The sequence below is a fragment of the Piliocolobus tephrosceles genome, chromosome 17 (assembly GCF_002776525.5).
Source record: "Piliocolobus tephrosceles isolate RC106 chromosome 17, ASM277652v3, whole genome shotgun sequence".
NCBI lineage: Eukaryota > Metazoa > Chordata > Mammalia > Primates > Cercopithecidae > Piliocolobus > Piliocolobus tephrosceles.
This window is the reverse complement of record NC_045450.1, coordinates 200,550-222,921: the sequence shown is the minus strand read 5'-3', so window position 1 is coordinate 222,921 and position 22,372 is coordinate 200,550. Positions and strand designations below refer to the sequence as shown.

The 22,372-nt window shown below is 56.5% G+C and overlaps 2 protein-coding genes across 2 annotated transcripts; both read left to right on the top strand.

Annotated features, from left to right (window-relative positions):
• Positions 1-8,530: 8,530 nt before the first annotated feature.
• PRSS22 (serine protease 22) lies at positions 8,531-14,310 on the top strand. The gene is made up of 7 exons (XM_023197986.2): positions 8,531-8,639; positions 9,277-9,388; positions 10,088-10,114; positions 10,696-10,867; positions 11,097-11,374; positions 13,025-13,182; positions 13,733-14,310. The coding sequence occupies exons 2-7, from the start codon at positions 9,307-9,309 to the stop codon at positions 13,967-13,969; spliced, it is 954 nt and encodes a 317-aa protein (XP_023053754.2). The 5' UTR covers positions 8,531-8,639; positions 9,277-9,306; the 3' UTR covers positions 13,970-14,310.
• A 5,372-nt stretch (positions 14,311-19,682) lies between these two features.
• LOC111530691 (serine protease 30-like) lies at positions 19,683-21,754 on the top strand. The gene is made up of 6 exons (XM_023197996.2): positions 19,683-19,734; positions 19,815-19,841; positions 20,065-20,230; positions 20,313-20,581; positions 21,082-21,242; positions 21,458-21,754. Exons 1-6 carry the CDS (start codon positions 19,683-19,685, stop codon positions 21,752-21,754), a joined length of 972 nt encoding a protein of 323 aa, XP_023053764.2.
• Positions 21,755-22,372: the final 618 nt, after the last annotated feature.

Here is a 22,372-nt window from a genome sequence, read left to right as displayed (position 1 = left end):
CACCCAGAGAGTCAGCTGGCCCTGCTCGCCCGGTTCCCCTGTGCCACTTCCCCAGCTCGATTCTTCCCACGGGCTGCATCCCAGCTGCCCAGGCCCTCTCCCGTCCTTCCCTCCCTCTCTGCTTCCAGGCAGTGGAGGAGGCACAATTCTTCCAGACTGAGCTCTCAGCGTTGGGGCTTTGGGATGCAGCAAGACTCAGTTCTGACTGGTCCCAGGTAGAAGAGACAGACGATGCTGGGCTGCTTGTGTCTGGCTTTGGACACATGACAGGCAATTCGAAGCCGCCCTCTGGACCTCCCTGAGGCTTCAGGAAGCTACTGAGCTGTGGAAAATCCAGGCTGGGTTTCTGGTGGAAAGTGAGGAGGGGCAGAGTCTGGGGGCCAGGCCTGAGATGGACAGAGCTGAGGCCTCAAGGAAGCCACGGTGGAGGCAGAGGACTGGGACCTAGCATGGGCTGGAACCCAGTTTGACCCAAGTCCCCGAGAGGCAGGGAAGCCCCAAGTGCTGGGCAGGTTACAAAGGAAACAAGTTCCCAGGGCAGCTCAGAAGCTTGATCAGACAGAGGGACATCCCCATGGGAAGGTGATGAAATGCCAGCTGGTGAGCAGTGTTACCTCAGTGGGTCCTGTGACATCCCCGAGGCCAAACAGGCCAGATTCCTCCAAACCATTAGTGCCCCAGAAAACCCTGCCCGCAGTGCAGCCAGCTGGCCGTTTACTCAGTAATGCTTAGCCCTGGGAGGCTTCAACCCTTCTCACAGTGGGAGGAAGGAACGGTTGTGCTGCTTTGCAATGCTCTGCTCTGCTCAGTCCAGCTTAACTCGAGCCTCATCTGAGTCACCTGAGGAGTGAATGGAGCACTGGCTGTGTCCTAGGCCCCACCTGCTAAGAGCAGTGTCAAGAACTCAAACACCCCGGGACCCTGCATTTGGGGACCCAGTGTAGGGCCACTGTCACAGAGGAGTGAGGTGGGGACTGTCCTGCAATCAGAGCTTCTGATTTTTCATGAAAAAGTGAGAATCCAGATATATATATATATATATTTTTAGCTGTAGTAAAATATACATAAGATTGACCATTTAACCTTGCTTAAGTGCACAGTTCAGCCATCCCCACCACCCATCTCCAGAACTTCTGCATCCTCCCAAACCGAAGCTCTGCCCCAGAAAACACTCACTCCCCATTTCCCTCCCTAGCCCCTGGCACCCACCGTTCCCCTCTCTCCCTCCCTTCCCTTCCATCTCCCCTCCCCTCCCCTCCCCTCCCCTCCCTTCCTTCCTTCCTTCCTGGCTGCCTGCCTGCCTCCCTCTGTCCCCCCCCCCCTCCATCAGTTCCTCCCTCTGTCTGTCCCTCCCTCCATCCCTCCCTTCCTTCTTTTTTTTTCTTTTCCAAGGTCTCACTCTGTTGCCCAGGCTGCAACAGTGCAGTAGCATGATCATGGCTCACTGCAGCCTCGACCTCCTGGACCCAAGCCGTCCTCCCACTTGAGCCTCCTGAGTAGCTGGGACTACAGGCATGTACCACCATGCCCAGCTAATTTTTGTATTTTTTGTAGAGATGAGATCTCACCATGTCGCTCAGGCTAGTCTCAGCAAAATCCTGGGCTCAAGCAATCCTCCCACCTCGGCCTCCTAAAGTGCTGAAAGTACAAGCGTGAGCCACCACGCCTGGCCCATTCTATGTTCTCTCTCCATGAACTTGACTGCTCAAGGGACTTCTCTTAGGAGGATCATACAGTGTCTGTCCTTTTGTGTCAAGCCCCTGTCACTGAACTCAAAGCCCTCCAGGTCCATCCAGGCTGAGGCTGCGGCTGAGGCTGCGTGTCCTCCCACGGTGGGAATAGACCGCAATGTGTTCACCCACTTGCCCGTTGATGGACATGTGGTCGTTTCCACCTCACCCATTGTCAGTGATGCCGCAGTGAACATCTGTGTACGCGTGTGTTTGAGCAGGGATTCAAGCAGATACTTACACATCCATGTTCGCAGCAGCATCATTTGAAATGCAGATTTTTTAAAAAAATGCATACTTGCTCAATTTATAAAAACAAACAACATGGCAGGTTTAACAAGACCCCCTGGAAAGTTGGATTCCACACCTGCTTTGCCACTCTGGTCCCAGAACAAGCTGCTGGGCCAAGGAGGAAACGGAGGCTCCGTGAGGACAGGCAGCTTACCTGGATCACAGTGGCTTCACACCCAGGTTCACAGCTTCCTGGTGGCCTCCCCTTCCACCAGCCTCCCCACCTCCTCAGCCCCGAAAGACCCAGCCCCTCCTTGCACAAAACACAGCCAGCAGCCTCTGAGCCAGGGTCAGAGGTCCATAAACATTGAAACTGCGGAGGAGAGGCAGGTAGCACGTTTCCATCACGCTCTGCGAGGCCTCTCCTCCCCACACGGCTCCCACCAGAGCCCCTCTCTGGGTGGGGTGGGGGGATTAAAGGGACACTGAAGACCTGCCTCTTTTAGCCCCACTTAGACATCAGGGCATGAATATCTCAGTCAGGCTCTCAGTCCTGGGCGTTCTGGGCAGCTGGTCACCCCACCACCTGCCCGGCTCACTGGTACCTGCCATCCCCCTCGCTCCGTCTCCATTTCCCCCAGAGTCCTTGCCACAGTTTCTTCCTGGACTGCAGCCCTCACCCGCCTCCCCACTTACCTCCTGTGTACTCTCCATGCCTCTAACCCATCTTGGATCCCACCTTGACTCTGCTGCAGGCCGGCAGTACCTTCCCCCATCCTTAAGCAGAGTCTTCTCTACGGGGCCCAGGAGGACCTCAGTGGTCTGGTGACCTTGGCCAGCCCAAGCACCCAGCCCCTGTGCCAGAGCCACGTAGTCAGTTCCTACAGGGGCTCCCTAGGCCTCGGACACTCGCTCCTGGCCGCCCGCGTCTCTGCTTTGTGGTGGTTCCAGTCCTTTCGAGTTTGCAGGTGAGTGAGTGAGGGGTGTGGAACTCTTTGGCTGTCCACACCCATGTGGTCTCTGATGGCAAATGTCACCCGTTCGCTGGTCACCTCAGCAGCCGCCAGACTTTAAATCCTCCCCGGGCTCCAGGTGCCAGGTTTCCCTCCAGCCCGACCTCTGCCGCCTTGAGCTCACCTGCCCTGGGCCTTGTCTCCAGCTAAACAGATCCAGAGTCACCCCTGATCCTGCCCCCAACCCTTGCACCAGGCAGTCACTGCCCCCACTGCACAGGCCCTCCGGCCCTTGGTCCTGTCCACTTGGCCTCAGAGAAAGACCTAGAATCCATCCCTCTCCCCACCTCATCTTCTCTGTCCTGGGCCTGACGGGCAGCCCTGCTTCACCCTGGCCTCCTCACGGCCAGCTGTTAATATGGCTCCTCCTGGGATCTTGCTAAAACGCAGCCAGTGCTGGAGGGGCTCTGGCCCCTCAACAAAACTGAAGGCCATCATGCTTCACACCCTCTGCCACTCTCTACTGGGACCCCCCAACCTGGGCCCACATATCCTGGCCTTGGTCTTAGCTGTCCTGGGGCTGGAACAGTCCCCTGAGCGCTCCACATGGCTCTATCCCATCTCAGGTCTCTCCTCAAATGTTACCCTCATTGGGAAGAACTGCCAGGGCCACTTGCTTAAGACTGCGACCCTCCGTCCTCACCCAGCCAACCCCCAGCCACTCCCCACACCTCTTGCCTGCTTTGGTTTCCCCCATTGACTTCATCAACTATGTTAGACTAAATAATTACAATAAAAAAGTTTTTATAGAGAAGGGATCTCACTATGTTGTCCAGGCTGGTCTTAAACTCCTGGGCTCAGGTGATCCTCCTGCCTTGGCCTCCCAAAGTGTTGGGATTATAGGAGCGAGCCCCTGTGCCAGACCTAAATGATTTAAAAAATTTTATCTTTATTGATTTGGAGGGTACTAGACCAGGCTTGGTGGCTCACACCAGCACTTTGAGAGGCTGAAGCAGGTGAATCACCTGAGGTCAAGAGTTCCAGACCAGCCTGGCCAACATGGCGAAACCCCGTCTCCACCAAAAATAGAAAAATTAGCCAGGCATGGTGGCACATGACTGTAGTCTCAGCTACTTGGGAGGCAAAAGCCCAAGAATCGCTTGAGCCCAGGAGGTCGAGGTTGCAATGAACTGAGATCATGCCGCTGCACCCCAGCCTGGGTGATAGAGTGAGACTCTGTCTCGGGAAAAAAAAAAAAAATAGAGGGTACAAGCACATTTGTGTTACCTGGATATATTGTGTGGTGGTGAAGTCTGGGCTTGTAGTGTCTATCACCCAAATCGTGAACACCGAATCCAATAGCCAATTTCTCCTCCCTTGTCCCCTCCCACCCTCCCACTCTCCCAGTCTCCAATGTCTGTTATTCCACTCTGTGGCCATGGGTGCACATTGCTTCCACTTATTTTATTTTATTTATTTATTTATTTATTTATTTTGCGACAGAGTATCACTCTGTCGCCCAGGCTGAAGTGCAGTGGTGTGATCTCAGCTCACTGCAAGCTCCACCTCCCAGGTTCACGCCATTCTCTTGCCTCAGCCTCCCAAGTAGCTGGGACTACAGGTGCCTGCCACCACGCGTGGCTAATTTTTTTGTATTTTTAGTAGAAACGGGGTTTCACCATGTTAGCCAGGATGGTCTCAATCTCCTTCTGACCTCGTGATCCTCCCACCTTGGCCTCCCAAAGTGCTGGGATTATAGGCTTGAGCCACTGAGCCCGGCCGCTTTGCTCCCACTTGTAAATGAGAACATGCTTAAGAGGCCGAGGCCAGTAGATCACCTGAGGTCAGGAGTTCGAGAGCAGCCTGACTAATATGGTGAAACCCCATCTCTACTAAAAATATAAAAAATAGCTGGGCATGGTGGTATGCACCTTTAATCGCAGCTACACGGGAGGCTGAGGTAGGAGAATCACTTGAACCTGGGAGGCAGAAGTTGCAGTGAGCCCACTGCACTCCAGCCTGGGCAACAGAACAAGACTCTGTCTCAAAAAAACAAACAAACAAACAAAAAAAAACGGCTGGATGCAGTGGCTCATGCCTGTAATCCCAGTCCTTTGAGAGGCCAAGTCTGGTGGATCATGAGGTCAAGAGATTGAGACCATCCTGACAAATATGCTGAAACCCTGCCTCTACTACAAAAAATTAGCTGGGTGTGGTGGCACATGCCTGTAGTCCCAGCTACTTGGGAGGCTGAGGCAGGAGAATCTCTTGGGAGGCTGAGGCAGGAGCATCACTTGAACTCGGGAGGTAGAGGTTGCAGTGAGCCGAGATTGCACCATTGCACTCCAGGCAGCAAGACTCCATCTCAATAAGTAAATAAATATAAATGCAATATTTGTCTTTCTGTGTTTGACTTGTTCCGCTTAAGATAATGGCCTCCAGTTCCATCCTCGTTGCTGCAAAAGACATGGTTTTGTGTTCTTTTTTATGGCTTTGTAGTATTCCACTGTGTATATATTCATCACATTTTCTTTTTTTTTGAGACGGAGTCTGGCTCTGTCACCCAGGCTGGAGTGCAGTGGCCGGATCTCAGCTCACTGCAAGCTCCTCCTCTCGGGTTTACGCCATTCTCCTCCCTCAGCCTCTGGAGTAGCTGGGACTACAGGCGCCCACCACCTCGCCCGGCTAGTTTTTTGTATTTTTTAGTAGAGACGGGGTTTCACCGTGTTAGCCAGGATGGTCTCGACCTCCTGACCTCGTGATCCGCCCGTCTCGGCCTCCCAAAGTGCTGGGATTACAGGCTTGAGCCACCGCGCCCGGCCTCATCACATTTTCTTTATCCAACCTAAGTGATGGACACTTAGGTTGATTTCATGGCTTTGCTGTTGTGAACAGCATTGCTGCGATGAACCCACGAGTGCAGGTGTCTCTTTGATTTAATGACTTATTTTCCTTTGAGTGGATGTGCAGTTGTGGGATTGCTGGGCAAATGGTAGTTCTAGTTTTAGTTCTTTGAGAAATCTCTATCCTGTTTTCCATAGAGCTAAATGATTTACCTATTGTTTAAAATTCTGTTTCATCCGATGTCCACAGCTTTTGGTTTACTCATTGCTGTGTCTTCAGCACTTAAGACAGGCAGTGATCAGCAAATGCTTGTTGATTGAGTTAATGAGGACAAGGAGAGTGTCTTATTGTCCTTGACAACTCCAGCACGTGGTGGGCTCCATAGCCTTTGGTGCGACAGTGAATGGATAGCCCTGTTCAAAGTAGCTCCCGGGACTCCTAGGCCCACATCTGAGATGCCACCATTGGCGAGTCACTTATTTAGCCAGTGGAAGCTGCTGTTAGCATGGAAATGCCCCAGTGGCCCTGTCAGTCGTCACCGCCCCAGTGCACATGGATCAGAGACCCTGAGGCCAGGCTGGCAGGGAGTGGAGGGTGGGTGGCGGGGACGTGCAGCTCATCCGGCGCTTGTACAGGCAGGGATGCCGGCCAGCACGTGGGTCTAGCATTGGCAGGCACTCAATAAATATTTTGTTGAGTGAACGTTGAATCATGCCAGGGTTTCCACCCCATGGCCTTTCAGAGACTCCACCCTCTATACCCTGGGAATTGGGGAACTGCTGTGTGGGGCCCTTCCCCAGGACTTGTGCCAGGAAGTCTTCACTCAGCTCCTCAGGGCTTCCCCCAGCTCCTACCAGGCCCTTCTCCTCGAGGCCCTCTTCCTGGCCACCCTGTCTTGGAGACAGCGGCATCTTGGACAGGGCCCATGGCTACCCCTGGGTCTCCAAGGCAGTGAGCCAGCTCTTCAGAAAGGCAGAAAAGCTGGAATGGAGAGAAAACCTTGGCAGGAGGCAGAGAGGGAGGCTGGAGTGGTCGGTCCCCAGCCACTTGCAGACTTGCCAATTCCACACTCATTTATACGTTCAACAAACACTCGCTGAGCCCCAGGGTGCAACAGGCACTGAACACGATCCTGGGGCCACAGAGAGCCCCCACTGTTTCCCCAGCACCTAGCTTCACAGTGGACCTCTAGGGTCCAAGCCACTGCCTGGTTCCATGGTTCTGTACCCATCTCCTGGACACCTCGCTGTCATCCATCAGCTGCCTCCCACCCCCAGGAGGTCGTGTGCTTCCTGAGCACAGGACCTGCTTCTTATTCATCACGTGTGTCTTGGTGCCCAGCAGGGCCTGGCGTACAGCAGGTACTCAACAAATGTTTGCTGAGTGAGCTGCGGAGGCCACCCACCTTATTCCAGAAGGCAATGGGGTGGGGAGCAGGAGGGCCCTGGCCACCCTGGGTGCAGAGCTGAGCGGGGGACAGTGAGTCTTGTTGGTGGGGGGCAGCAGACATTTCTGCTCCAGGGCTGCTGCTGCTCAGAGACACTGCCCCTCCTTGGCCACTCTGCGTGACCTTTTCCTGCAGTTCCCCCAAGCCCCCTCTGAGTCCTGGGACAGATAATAATGCATCCTCTTGGGGCTCCCAAGGGCTCTGCTTTTTGACTTGTCTGGGGGGGGGGGGGGGGCGTGGCGTCTCTTTCATGAGAAAGCGCCAATCGTCCTGCCGCCACCCTAACCCTTAACAGATCGAGGAGGTGGGTAGCACAGAGCCCACCCTCAGGGCAAAACCCATCCTGCTCAGAGCCACGGAGCCCCCGAAGCAGCCACGGTGGTCTGCCAGGCCCCTGACCCACGCCTCCCTGACTCGGCAGGGAACAAGGTGGAGCTCACCCCAGGCAGGGTGAGGCACCTCCTTCAGGCTTCCAAAGCCCCGCTGGGGGCTGTCCCAGCAGCCACCCGCAGAGTCGGTGTGCAGGTCCGGCTCTATCACTCACCCAGCAATCTCGGGCAAGTCACTTAAACCCCCTAAGCTGCCTCCGTTTCCTCACCTGCAGAGTGGGAAAATAAGGACATTTGAGGATTAGGTGAGGCAATGCATGGCACTCCTAAATGTTTGCTCTGTTCTATAAATACTATATTTATATAAATATATTTATTATGTACATATTCACTGCTATGTTTTTTTTTTTTTTTTTTTTTTTTGAAACAGTCTGCTCTGTCCCCCAGGCTGGAGTGCAGTGGTGCAATCGCAGCTCACTGCAACCTCTGCCTCCCAGGTTCAAGCAATTCTCCTGCCTCAGCCTCCGAAGTAGCTGGGACTAAAGGCGCCTGCCACCATGCCTGGCTGATTTTTTTTTCTATTTTTAGTAGAGACGGGGTTTCACTATGTTGGCCAGGCTGGTCTTGAACTCCTGACCTCATGATCTGTCTGCCTTGGCCTCCCAAAGTGTTGGGATTACAGGAATGAGCCACCTGGCCCAGACGCTATGGTTGTTTTTAATTCCCCCCCAGGGGTAGCAAGGGCCCTGCTGGAGGCTTGTTGATTGAACTGGTGAAGGGGCGCAGGCTCCTGCCTCTTGGTAGAGAAGGAAGCCTGCCCTGCTTGGGTGGGAGTGTCAGAGTGTCCCAAGTGTGGGGCGCTGCAGGGCACTGAGTCAGGGAAGGTCTCACAGGATTCAGCCCCGGCTTGCCATTGCCGCAGCCGCTGGGAGGAAGAACCGAGAATCCACTCCCAGCCCAGAACCCGGCCCCGCACCACCCAGTCCAGCAGCTCTTCGAATCCTGGAAGTCCCAGCCCTTCCCGGGGCTCCTCCTCTCTCAACCCCGCTGCTTGGCCGCGCCCTGGTGCCCATGGGCTCCTCCCCTTCCCAGGACTCCAGGAGAGGTGAGTCCTCAGGTGTCTGAATGGCAGGGCCGAGGCCCGCCTGCAGAAACGACAGGAGGGCGGCCACCAGGAGGCCACCAAGGTCGCCACTCACCTGATTCATAGCTTTCGGGAAGTGGGTTAACGGGATTCCCGAGCCCCGGGTTGCGCCAGGTCTCCGAACTGAGTCACAGGGGCTCGGGCCCCTGCAGGTGGGTGCCCTTTCTGAGCCTCGGGCACCCCTTAGATCCCTAAGGCCCTAGCACCCCCCAACACTCAGTACCCCAGACTTCAAGCACTCCAAACCCAGGACCTCCCCAGCCCGGAACCCCTTCCTTTCAGTGCCCTGGGACCTTTCTCCGCCCCTGGACAGTCAATCTCAGGGACCACTGGGCAGAGCCCCCTCCCCTGCCTTTCCCGAGGCCACATCCTGGACCCACAGCTGGAGCCTGGGGTCTCAACTAGAGCCCCCCTCCAGGGCCCTGTAGCGGCGAGTTTCCTCCCCGCAGCCCCGCCCCCTGCCCATGACCCACAGCCGGAGTGGCCGCGGGAGCCACCTCGGGACTGGTCTGACGGCATTCCGCCTCCCGGGATAAAACCTGGGGCGACCTGCAGGGAACCTACACACCTTGACCCGCATCGCCCTGGGTCTCTCCAGCCTGCTGCCCGCTCTCCCGCCCCACCAGCCATGGTGGTTTCTGGAGGCCCCGCATCCCTGGGTGGGGGCTGTCTTGGCACCTTCACCTCCCTGCTGCTGCTGGCGTGGACAGGTACGTCTGGAGGCTGCTCCTCCCTCCTCCCTCCCAGCTCCTCCCTCCCTCCCTCCCCGCCTTGCCTCTCTCATCTCCTTTGTGCTTCTGCTGTCTGTTTATCTCTGGCTCCTTAACTGCTCTCTGCCTCGGTTTCTTCTACGGCTGTGAGGATTAAACAGAAAACGCAGCAAGTACGCAGCCCGCCTCTGTCTCCGTTACTGTCGGCGTCGCCATCGCCTCCTCCCTCTCGCCTCCGTGTCCTCCCATCTCCTCGTCCTCCGCGGCTTGCCTCTGGGGCAGCACCGTTTTGTTTCGTTCCTGCGGCAGGAGGTCAGGGGAGGGCACCAGTGGCAGCAGCGTCCAGGCCCGAGGGGCTCAGGCCTGTGGCTCCCTCGGAGGAGCCGGTCTTGGTCGTCGGTAGGCAGGCTGGATGGGAAGCTGCGGGAGGGCAGGTTCACAGCTGTGCAGCCAGGGCCTGGCCAGGCCCCAGGAAATGCCCCGCCGGGAGGGGCCCTGGGGGTGAGAGACTTGAGGGGCTCCCTGGGCACTGGAGGGCTAGGGGTTCCTCACCACCAGGTACTCAGGGGGACCCCTCCTCACTCGGCGCTGGGGGACCCTCCTCACTGGGTGCTGGGGACCCTCCTTACTGGGCACTGGGATCCCTTCTTACTGGGTCCTGGGGCCCCTCACTGGCCTGTTTCCTTCTCTTGCCCTCAGCCACCCTCAGTGCGGCCAGGATATCTGGTGAGTGGAGCTGGCAGCTCTGACGGGAGGGAGAGGGGAGGAGGCCCAGGCGCAGGCAGTATTTATGTGTCCCTCTCCTGGGCACGGGTCAGAAAGGGGCTGGAGTTAGAGGGGGAGAGAGCCCAAGGGGAAGGGAGGCAGGAAGGAGACACCAACGCAAGGAGCAAGGCTTGAGAGGTGCCAGAGCCAGAGGAGAGAGAGCCAGGAAGGTGAACAGAGTGGAAAGCAGGGTAAGGAAAGGCGGTGGGAGAGACCAGGTGCAGCTGACAGGGGGGGAGTGGGAGGGCCAGGGCCGAGGGGGGACCGGCAGAGAGTGAGGATGGAGGGAGGGAAGGGACTGGGAGGTGGGCGGAGCTTGGGGTGTGGGTTGGGTTGGGGTACAGGTGGAGCTTAGGGTGTGGGTAGAGCTTGGGGTGTGGGTGGAGCTTGGAGTGCAGGTAGAACTTGGGATGTGGGTGGAGCTTGGGGGCATGAATGGAGCTTGGGCTGTGGGCGGAGCTTGGGGTGCAGGCCTAGGGATTGGGATTCTGAGGGTGGGTTGTAGGAAGTTGGAGATAACAAAACTTGATCGTCCCCTCCAGTTCCCCCAGCCTGTGGGAAGCCCCAGCAGCTGAACCGGGTTGTGGGCGGCGAGGACAGCACTGACAGCGAGTGGCCCTGGGTCGTGAGCATACAGAAGAATGGGACCCACCACTGCGCCGGCTCCCTGCTCACCAGCCACTGGGTGATCACTGCTGCCCACTGTTTCAAGGAGTATGTACAGCCAGCCTGGGACATTTGATTCTCCAAGACCCTGGGCTTTGTGTCCCACGTCCTGGGCTCCCTTCACAGGCTCTGCTTCTGGGCCTCTGTTCAATCTTGGTGCCCCTCGATTCTACCTAGAAGCCTCTCCTGCCTTCAGGCGTCTTCACACCCCTGCTGTTCCCCCAGGTACCTCCTCCCAGGCCCTCCTGGCTGATCCTCATCTTCTCTTTCCTTCCAGCAACCTGAACAAGCCATCCCTGTTCTCCGTGCTGCTGGGAGCCTGGCAGCTGGGGAATCCCGGCTCTCGGTCCCAGAAGGTGGGTGTTGCCTGGGTGCAGCCCCACCCTATGTATTCCTGGAAGGACGGTGCCCGTGCGGACATTGCCCTGGTGCGTCTGGAGCGCTCCATACAGTTCTCGGAGCGTGTCCTGCCCATCTGCCTGCCTGATGCCTCTATCCACCTCCCTCCAAACACCCACTGCTGGATCTCAGGCTGGGGGAGCATCCAAGATGGAGGTGCGGCTTCTTTCTCTCCAAGGTGGTTGGGGGTGGATGGGGACAGAGGATGGCAGACACTTAGGGACACAGACACCATGAGCAACAAAAGGTGGAGGCCAGAGGCACAGCATGACACAGATGGAAGAAAAGATGGGTTGCAATCCAGAAGAAACCTCGGAGGGCAATTTCAGGCCATTTCTCTTTTCTTTTCTTTTCTTTCTCCTTCTTCTTCTTCCTCTTCTTTCTCATCGTCCTTCTCCTCCCCCTCCTCCTCCTTCTTCCTCTTCCTCTCCTTCTCCTTCTTTTTTTTCTTTTCTTTTTTTTTTTTTTTGAGATAGGGTCTTACTCTGTCACCCAGGCTGGAGTGCAGTGGTGTGATCATAACTCACTGCAGCCTTTGCCTCCCAGGCTCAAGTGACCCTCCCACCTCAGTCTCCCAGGTAGCTGGGACTACAGGTGTGTGCCACCACACCAGGCTAATTTTTGTATGTTTTGTAGCGACAGGGTTTTTCCATGTTGGACAGGCTGGTCTTGAACTCTTGGGCTCAAGCAGTCCACCAGCCTCAGTCTCCTGAAGTGCTGGGATTACAGGTGTGAGCCACTGTGACCGGCCTCATTTCTACTTCAAAAGTATCTTTAGCTATGTTTTGAGGCAACAGCCAGACCCGTGAAGCGAATCAATTCATCCATATAGGAATGGCTGAAAGGAGGTGTGTGTGGCACTAAGCTGAATACAGGGTGAATATAAAAAGAGGTCTGATTCCAGAGTGGGAACAGGCACCCCCTGGTGGCAGCATGCCATAATTGCAGGCAAAATTCTCAGGAGAAAATGCAGCCTCCTTAATTGTAAAATACAATTTTCAAACCACCTCTGGAGGTTTGGAAAACATCATCTCGAAACTCAAACTAGATTACATAAAGCAAGAAGCAGGGAAGCAGCAAGAGAAAGGTAGATGACAGATCGACAGGCAGGTGGATGACAGAGACTGGGCCAAGGAAAAGAAATATACAGGCAGAAATGAGGATACAATGAAGACCTGGAAGAGAGAGTTTGAGAGAGAGAGAGAGAGAGAGACTAAGTAAGAACAAAGTGTAAGACAGATGAAAATTTAACCAGATTCCAGAATAATTAAGAGAAATGACACTAGCTCAGGTGTATGGGGATCCCACTGACTCTGACTCTTTCAGCCTCCCCATAATCTCTGTAGGGGCTTCTTCAAGAGCTAGAATCGCGGACTTTCAGTCCACAATATGCAGACCACAGTCTGTAGACCAGCTGCAGGCAAGATGTGGGGATCCCTCAGGTCCTGGTAATTTTCAGCATTGAGTAGACATTTATTGAACACTTCTTCTATAGCAGTCCCAGTGCTGGATGAAGTAATGCAGTTTCTGAGACAGGAAAGGCTCTAACCATCTGTGGATATCAGAAAATTTATTAAAGAGGCAGGCAGGGTCTTAGGTTTCACATTCATGTTCTGATTCAGCAGGGTCAGAGGTGGAGACCTGGAATTTCGATTTTCTGAAGGCATCTTGGGAGAGCCTGGTAGAGCTAATCTGTTAGCCTTTGAGCACCGCTGCTGAGAAGAATGGTGGTCAGGGGGGATAGTCCTTTGAGGAGGCAACGAGGGGGGAGACCTCCAAGCCTGATTCTGTCCTCCTTCCTCTCAGTGCCCTTGCCCCACCCTCAGACCCTGCAGAAGCTGAAGGTTCCTATCATCGACTCGGAAGTCTGCAGCCGCCTGTACTGGTGGGGAGCAGGACAGGAAGCCATCACTGAGGACATGCTGTGTGCTGGCTACTTGGAGGGGGAGCGGGATGCTTGTTTGGTGAGCCCCCCTGAACCCCCCACCCCTGGCCAGCAGGGCCTTGAGAAGGAGCCAGCATCAGCCCTGTCCCCACTGAGCATCACCACCTCTCCCTGGCCTCCTCCCCAGAACTGGCTGTGCCTGACAGCCTCCAGTCCCCATAGAACCAGCCTCAGCCTGGCTCAGCCACTCACTTATTTGTTCAGACATTAAACTGGACATCTAGCTGCACCACCTCGCCCTCCGGGAGCTTGCATTCCCTTCAGGGGGTTTCCCACGCCACAGTACCCAGAGCCAGCTCTAGCTCTAGGACTGCCTGGAAGACAGTCAGATAGTGCTGCAGCAGCACCGGGGCCTGGACGTCTTAAGGCCTGGCCGTCTTAAGGCCTGGCTGCAGCTCCTACTCTGTCGCCAGGCACTTCTCACCTGGGTGGAGCTCAGGTCCTGTCTTCCCCAGGAAGGAGAAATGGGCTCCCGGGAAGGGGCTCATCTGCTCCCTGACAGGGCACGGGCCCTGGATTCTGCCACCCCCTGTGCCACGGTGGTTCCTAACCTCGCCTCCTCTCTGCAGGGCGACTCCGGGGGCCCCCTCATGTGCCAGGTGGACGGCGCCTGGCTGCTGGCCGGCATCATCAGCTGGGGCGAGGGCTGTGCCGAGCGCAACAGGCCTGGGGTCTACATCAGCCTCTCTGCGCACCGCTCCTGGGTGGAGAAGATCGTGCAAGGGGTGCAGCTCCGTGGGCGCGCTCGGGGGAGTGGGGCCCTCAGGGCACAGGGCCCGGGTTCTGGGGCAGCCGCGCGCTCCTAGGGCGCAGTGGGTCGCGGGGCTCGGATCTGAAAGATGGCCAAATCCAGATCTGGATTTGGATCTGCGACGGCCTCGGGCGGATTCCCCCGCTGTAAATAGGTCCAACTACCTCTGGAGGCCCGGAAGGCTGCTGCGGAAAGGAGGCCCCTCCCCGCCCCGCCCCCCGCCCCCCCAAGGCCTCAGGCCCCGCTTCCAAGGCCTCAGGCCTCGCCCCATGACTTCCGGTCCCGCCCCGGGCCCCAGCGCTTTTGTGTTTATAAAAGTTAATGATTTTTATAGCTATTTGTAACCCTGCCCACATATCTTATTTATTCCTCCAATTTCAATAAATTATTTATTCTGCAATGTCTGTTTTTTCCCATGCCTGGGGACACTGGAAAGCAAGGGTCCAGAGGGGGTTAAGGTAGGGGGTTGGATGTTGGCCTGGCCAGAGACTGCCTTCCTGTCCACCTGGGGCTCACGCTGACCCCTGCTTCCACCTAGGGTTCAGCCTCCTGACCCCTGACCTTTGCAGCCCTCCCTCCCTTTTATCCCTCTCCCAACCAGGGCAGGGCAGCCAATGGAGAGGGGGCAGAGTCTAGAGGCCTGGGAGACCCAGCTCTGCCGCTTCAGGAAGGAGAAGAGAGGGATTGGGACCCCCCCAAACTGTGCGTTGGATTCCAAAACAGGCTGGTGAGGAGAAACCCAGCCCCATGGGAGTGGGGTGCTACCTCTCCACCCCTGGCCAAGTCCCCCCTTCTGCTTTCGCCACCACAGGCCTCAGGGGCCTCAGGATGGCATTGCTGAGGGTGGTGGTGGAGGGAGGTGCCCAGGTGAGCCCCATCAGAGCCCCATCTCCGTGGGCTGGCTGCTGGGTCGTCATCCCCAGGAGCCAATTCGTCGAGCAACTCACTGTGAAGCTCTAAACTCCCCACTTTGGAAGAAGCAGCGGACAGTGGCAGGGCAGGCCTCTGGCTCTGTGGGCATCAGGAGTTGAGTGACCCCACCTGTCCCTATGGGAGGTGGGAGTTTGGTCCCAAGCCAAGAGGAGGGGTCTGTCTGGCTTCCTGCCTGCTTAGGGATGCAGACTAATACTCTGTTTCCCCACAGCCACTCATCTGCAACCCGCTCTGGCCTCCTGGACCCAGGGTCCTCATCCCAGCCTGCCTGGGTTCAGGCCTTCTGCAGCATCCCTGTAACAAGTGGGTATGTGGTTAGAGGGCTGTGCTGCTGGCTTTGGTGAGTATGTGATCCACTTAGTAGTCAATACAGAAGACATTCACCCAAAGCGAAGTCAAGAAAACAACCAGGTCCAATTGTGCTGAAGACTGAGACACTATGACTCCACCATGAAATGTCTCCGTCCAGAAGTGATCAAGGACATGGCCAAGTTTGGAGAAGGCAACACAGTTTTAGTTTTTTGTTCTGTTTTGTTTGGAGTCCTTTGTTGGAAGTGCAATTCTAAAATATTTGTGCATACTGTTTTGATTGCCTTATTTATTTTTTTCGAGGCAGGGCTTGCTTTGTTGCCCAGGCTGGAGTGCAGTGGTGTTACCCTGGCTTACTGCAGCCTCTACCTCCCAGGCTCAAGTGATCCTCCCACCTCAGCCTCCCAAGTAGCTGGACTGCAGGCCTGAGCCACCATGCCAGGCTAATTTTTAAATTTTTTATAGAGACGGGGTTTCTCCATGTTGCCCAGGCTGGTTTCCAACTCCTGGCCTCAAGCAAACCACCCGCCTTGGCCTCCCAAAGTGCTAGGCTTACAGATGCGAGTCACCGGCCCAGCCTGATTACCTTTATATGATTATCAGATCACAGTAAATGCTATGGGGTTGTTTTTATTAAAACAACCAACCAACCAACCAACCAGAACTGCCCTGCAGTTTGTCAGAGTGACCGGCCCAGGGAGTGCTGGGGTGACTCAGGTGTCGCAGGTAGCAGAGCCAACCCCCACGGCCCCTCCCTTTGTGACCTGGTCCCCTCTTGATGTCACCCTATGCTCTGGGTTCCCTTACCTCCTCTGTGGGCTTTAGCCCCTCCCCTCTCCAGTCCTCATTTGCTGGCGTCTCTCCTTCACTGAACCTCTGCCCCTGCTCCTGGACTGCCCCCTTCTGTCTCTGAGTGATCCCTCCCTCGTTTCCCCACTTCCTTCCCCTGCTCCTGTCCTGGAGTCTCTCCTTTCAGTGTCTCCTTCGACCCCGCCAGCTCTGTCCCCCTTCTCTGTGCCCCCAGACCAGCCCTCTCCTGCCCCTCGTCTTCCTCTTTATCCTCTCCTCTCCTCTCCCTGCTCCTGTCCTATTTCTCCTCGTCAGCTCCCGCTCTCTGACCCTCAGTTTCGTGGGTGCATGTCCCTTTACCCCATCCCTCCACAGGCCCTGGTGCACGTGCATCTACTCTGCATCTACTCCCTCTAATAGGGTCCTGACAGAAGCCTCTGAGAATGTAGCCCCTAGAGTGGGGGCAGAGAAGCCGCCCCGTAAACGGCAGGGTTCACCAGGGAGGGTGGAGATTTCTCTGAGTTGGGAGGTCGCCTCCAGACAGCCTTGAGTTTAAGGGAGCCTCTCCTGCCTTCCTTAGTGGCTCCATGGGATCCCAGGGCCCTGAGGGACAGGCTCAGGGTGGAGTGGGAAGTCAGCTCTGGCTCCGTAGTGCAACAGGACTTCCAACGATGTCCTCTCCAAACCAGGGTGGGTTTCCAGGAGGTGGGTACAGAGTCTCTCTAGCCCCTGTCGGGCTCAGGCAGCACGTGCAGCTCCCTCTCCTTGGGGACCCTTCCCTTGGGGGTCCTGCCAGCTCACAGTGTGTGCACCCTACTCAGAGTCAGGCCAGCCCGTGTCCCCAAACCTTGCTGAACATGCTGAGTCTATGGCTCACAAAACAGCCCCCTTATCCCCGGTTGGAGCCTGGCTCAGGAACAAGTCCCACATGTGAACCATGCTGGGTGGGAGGACCTTGCTACCTCTGCCCCACCAGCATCACCTGTCTCTAGGGGCTGCAGAGACCCGTAGGCCTGGCTGTCTCCTCAAGAGGGAATCCCACACATTCCAGTTGTACTGGGCCCCCGTGGCCGGCTACATGCCCATCCTAGACTCCTGGGTAGATGTCTCTGGCTCCTTTTTCACCTCTCCGATAGAACAGCCTTTTGCAGAGCTCTCTCAACCTCCCTAAGAGCACTGATGGGGACCATCTGACCTCTGTGACAAATGTCATTACAGCACGAACTGCCTTAGCTGCAGGCTGTGAAGTCTGGCTACTCCTTCCTCAAATCATGAGCTCCTGAGGGAACGTTCTCCTATGCCTGGGACCTCGTAACTCTTCTCCACTTTGCATCCGAAGCAAGCATTTAAAAGCACATGCTTAAATACATGACTTCCCTCCGTGGCAGGCTCCTTTGGTTGGCTAAGCCAACCCCTACTGCAACTCTTCTGTTTGCTTCTTCCATCTGGAAGAGCGAAAAATGTTCATTGTCTCCTGCATGGTCACATGTGCCTGTGGGACTAAGTGTTGGCCAATGAGATGGGTGGCTTCTTAGGAAGACTGTTTTTCCCTCATAAAAGGAATATATTCAGCTGGTGTCATCCTTTCTCTCCTTCCTCTTTCTTCTAGTACTGAATGCACATGCGATGCCCAGATTTCAGCTGCCATTTATGACCATAAGGCTACAACCTGACATGCTAGTGACAGCAAACCACGATTCAACAGCTATGGGTGTGATGGCGAGGTCAAGATGCTGCCCTAGCTCTACACAGCCTGCTTCCTCCAAGCTTCTTGTTTTGTTTGTTTGTACCAGTACCAGCGGGGATGTTGCCCTGATGCGGCTGGACTTCCCCTTGCAGGCCTCTGATTTTTCCAGAAAAGTCTATCGGGGGTACACACCAGTTAACTGTCTCCTGGTGATGGAAGCAGCTGTTGAGGATTATTCCCTAGACCAATTAATCCATTAGATTGCAACATGGTGATATTCCTGGTCCAGTAGCAGGAATTCCTCCAAAAAGAGAAACTTTTCATCATCTATTTATTTTTGATGCCCCTTTCATTCATATTTAAAAATTTTTATGTGTTGGCACCTATTTATCCTCAAAATAATGAACTGTTTCCTTAGCATACTCCAAAGATGATAAAGGAGGTCTTTTTTATAATATTATGAACTCCCGGATATACATATATATATATATATATATTTTTTTTTTTTTGAGAAGGAGTCTCCTTCTGCTGCCCAGGCTGGAGTGTAGGCTCACTGCAGCCTCTGTCTCTGGGTTAAAGCGATTCTCCTGCCTCAGCCTCCTGAGTAGCTGGGATCACAGGTACCACCACCACGCCCAGCTAATCTTTGTATTTTTAGTAGAGATGGGGTTTCACCATGTTGGCCAGGCTGGTCTCGAACTCCTGACCTCAGGTGATCTGCCCGCATCGGCCTCCCACAATGCTGGGATCACAGGCGTGAGCCACCGTACCTGGCCTTATTTTATGTATTTAAATCAGTCCAAGTTATTGCCCACAGTGATGCTCCAACCGTACCTTCGTTGGCCAGTGGGAACGTCTTCTGGTTGGCTCCTGAGAGGGACCACTCACTTTCCAGACCCTCCAGGGCCTGAGGCCAGGCTGAGATGATGCTCACAGGACTCGCATACTGACCGGAACCCCGCCTGATCGCACGGGAAGTCCACCGGAAACCCTCTTGGAGCCCACTGGAAACCCTCTTGGAGCCCACTGGAAGTTTAGCGAAACACCCTCAACTTCCGGAAGAGCGCAGGAAGTTTGACGGAAAACCGCCGGAAACGGATGGAAAGGAGTCCCTGCGACCGCGTAACCGCCTGTGGCACCCCCTGTTGGCAGAATCGTAGCGAGGCCGAAATGAGGTCCGCGACGTGGCTGAGTGAGCATCCCGGCTGCCTATGGATGGGTGGGCGTGGGGCTGAGAGGCGACAACAGTGGGGAGCTTCCTCAGCGATCCTGGGCTTCTCGGGTTAGGCCGACTTCAGTCCGGGCTGGAGGCCATGCACAACACCAAGCGCATGGCGTGGTCCTCAGCTGCCTCGGGACTGGCTCCGCCTCTGCTCCTGATCCTGGGATGGGGGCCAAAGGTTTTGGGCAGTGGCAGCAGCAGGAGGAAGTAATACCTGGAAAACGTGTCTCCTGATTCGACCCTTCCTGTCTGGAGGGCTGAACCCTGGCTGTGGTTTGTTCCCATAGCAACGAACAGGGCTCCCTGGGCACCAGCCCCTTAGATACGGTGTGCCCCAGGAGGGCGCTGCAGGAGCTACAGGTCCTTCTGATGGGAAGGGAGGCGGGAGGTGGGCTGGGACAGCCCGACCGGCCCGCGTGGAGACACCAAAATTCCTGGTGGGGGACAGGGTGAAGAGGGTTGGTCCCCACCTCTGCCTTGAGCAGAGCTTCCAGTAGGCGAAGCAGTGGGGGGTCTCCTGCCTGCCAGAAGGATGGGTGGGGCTTCCACATCTCAGCCCAGTAGGGTGGACTGACCGGTCCTCTGAGCTCTGGCTCCTTGGAGGGACTGGCCTGAAGTGGGCCCTGGCATCCCCAGCCTCCTCTAAACCACCTCCCTGGAACATGCGGGACAGGAACCCAAGCGGCATCTGAGGAGGGCAGGTTCTGCCACGCACAGAGGGCTCCAGCGTGACTGCCACTGGTTACTGACCTGCCACCCCCGCGCCCCAACCTCTGGTGCTGTCCAAGGACTCTGACCCCAGTGCAGTGTCTGTAGGGAAGAGGAGCCATGGGGCTTCGGGCAGGCCCCATCCTGCTGCTGCTGCTGTGGCTGCTGCCAGGTGAGGGGTGCGCCTCTGTCTTCTCCTCCCTCCCACCCCCTGCCGGCCTGTGTGCTCCCCTTTGCTCTCTTGCTTTCCAGGGGCCCATGGGGATGTGCTGCCTTCAGGTACCGTAGACATCTCATCCCTGCACTCAGCCAGCCCCTGCTCCTGGCCAGGGAGGACTGGCCCCGGGGGACATGCAGAGGCCCTTGGCCCTGGGAGCCTCATCCCTGGACATCAAGGGCTGAGGGATGTCAGAAGGTGTTAGGGTAAAGAGTGAGAACGGTAGGGAGGGGCTTTCTGAGAGGGAAGAAAGCTGAGGTCTCCCACCTGCCCATCCCTCTGCAGAATGCGGCCACTCCAAGGAGGCCGGGAGGATTGTGGGAGGCCAAGACAGCCAGGAAGGACGCTGGCCGTGGCAGGTTGGCCTGTGGTTGGCCTCAGTGGGGCACATATGTGGGGGCTCCCTCATCCACCCACGCTGGGTGCTCACGGCCGCCCACTGCTTCCTGAGGTGAGTGGCGCTGGCTGGGGGTGCTCCTCGCCCCTCCCCTCGGCGGCTGCCTGCAGCGGGCCATGTTTCCGTTCCCTCTCAGGTCTGAGGATCCCAGGCTCTACCGTGTTAAAGTCGGAGGGCTGACACCCTCCCTTTCAGAGCCCCACACGGCCTTGGTGACTGTGAAGAGACTCCTGGTCCACTCTTCATATCGTGGGGCCACCACCAGCGGGGACATTGCCCTGGTGGAGCTGGAATTCCCCTTGCAGGCCTCCCAGTTCAGCCCCGTCTGCCTCCCGGGACCCCAGACCCCCCTCGCCGTTGGGTCCTTGTGCTGGGTAACAGGCTGGGGGTCCACCCAGGAGAGAGGTAAGGGGAATATGCACTCACCAGCTCCCACTTCTAGCCAGGGAGGACCGGCCCAGGGACCACGCAGAGCCAGCCTGAGTGGTCTCCACAGACCTTGGTCTGCGTGTTTATCTTCTCTCCCCTCCCACCCCACCCTGAAGCTGGGAACACCTGGGGCCAGGAACCATACTGTCCAGACTGTGGGACTCCCCTTGACCAAGGTGACCACCATATTAGATTTTGGGGATCTTGAGCCAGTGTCCAGGATTGTGCCTGTGGTGGGATGAATAAGCCAAGGCTAAGAGGTTATGAGATTAGCCGGGATCATGGGAGAGGATCTGGGCTTGAGCCCTGCTCCCTGACCCCACTGTCTCCTGGTTTAGCAGTTGGAAAGGGCAGGGTGGGTGGGCAGAGAAGAGGTAGGAGGTGCAGGCTGCCACCATCACAGGTGAGAGGGAAGAGGCTCACCTGATGGGGATGAGGCTCGAGGTGGGCTCAGGCTGGCCCCCCATCACATCCAGCCCTGGCGAGTGTCCTTCAGGAGGTGGCTGTGCCCCTCCTGGACTCGAACGCGTGTGAGCTGATGTACCACCTAGGAGAGCCCAGCCTGGCTGGCCAGCGCCTCATCCAGGACGACATGCTCTGCGCTGGCTCTGTCCAGAGCAAGAAAGACTCCTGCCAGGTGACTGCAGCTCCCGGTCACCCCATCCAGAAGTGTGGGCTCTTTAGGCTCACCCTGTCCTGGGCTCTGTCCCCATGTTCCCCCCTCAGGGTCTCCAGAGGGACCAGAGTCCTTGCCTAGCTCCTTGGCCTCAGCAGCAGATTCTTGAAGGCACTTGGGGCCCAGGTGTCTCCCTCAATGCAGACCTCATGGGGCCCTCCCTCTCTCTCCCCCAGGGTGACTCTGGGGGGCCGCTGGTCTGCCCCATCAATGATACGTGGGTCCAGGCTGGCATTGTGAGCTGGGGATTCGGCTGTGCCCGGCCTTTGCGGCCTGGTGTCTACACCCAGGTGCTAAGCTACACAGACTGGATTCAGAGAACCCTGGCTGAACCTCACTCAGGCATGTCCGGGCCCCGCCCAGCTGCCCCTGGCTTCCTCTCAGGCATCTCTGGGTCCCACCCAGGCACCTCCAGGTCCCACCCAGTGCTGCTGCTTGAGCTGTTGACCGTACGCCTGCTTGGGTCCCTGTGAACCCTGAGTCATGGAGTCCAGGATCCCCCGTCTGGTAGGATTGATGGAATCTAATAATAAAAACTGTCGGTTTTTTTTATGTGTATTTTATGTCCTTGCTTTTCTAATAATTCATTTTTATTCTTTACAAAAACATCTGGCTGTGGTAGGTTGGGAGAGCATGGTGCCTTCCCCAGACAGTGTCCGTGGGACATCTTCATCCTTAGGGTCACGGTGTCCAGGCTTGCTCAGGACGGTCTGGGGCGATGCCTATCCTGTGTTGTTAGATAGGATCCCTGTCCCTCTCAAAAGTGTCCCAAAAGTGGGAGGAAGAGTTATATAGTCACTGTGACTCAGCCAGTGCAAGAGCTGGAGTTCCTTAAAGCCCACGGATTTTCAGTCTCAGGCATTCTTGTGTAGTTGCCATGGCCACCAACTGTCCAATAATAGGCCTTGTTCTCCCAACTCCGGCCCACGGCCCATGGAGTGTCCATGCCCTCCCCCACTAACCTGCCCTCTGCTGACTGCAGCCAGTGGGGGTCCTGGGGGCTGTCCCAGGCGTGGACAGGGTCCCTGGGCGCTGTCCCAGGCATGAACAGGGGCTTTGAGGCCATCGCCAGTGTGGTGGGCAGCGCCCTC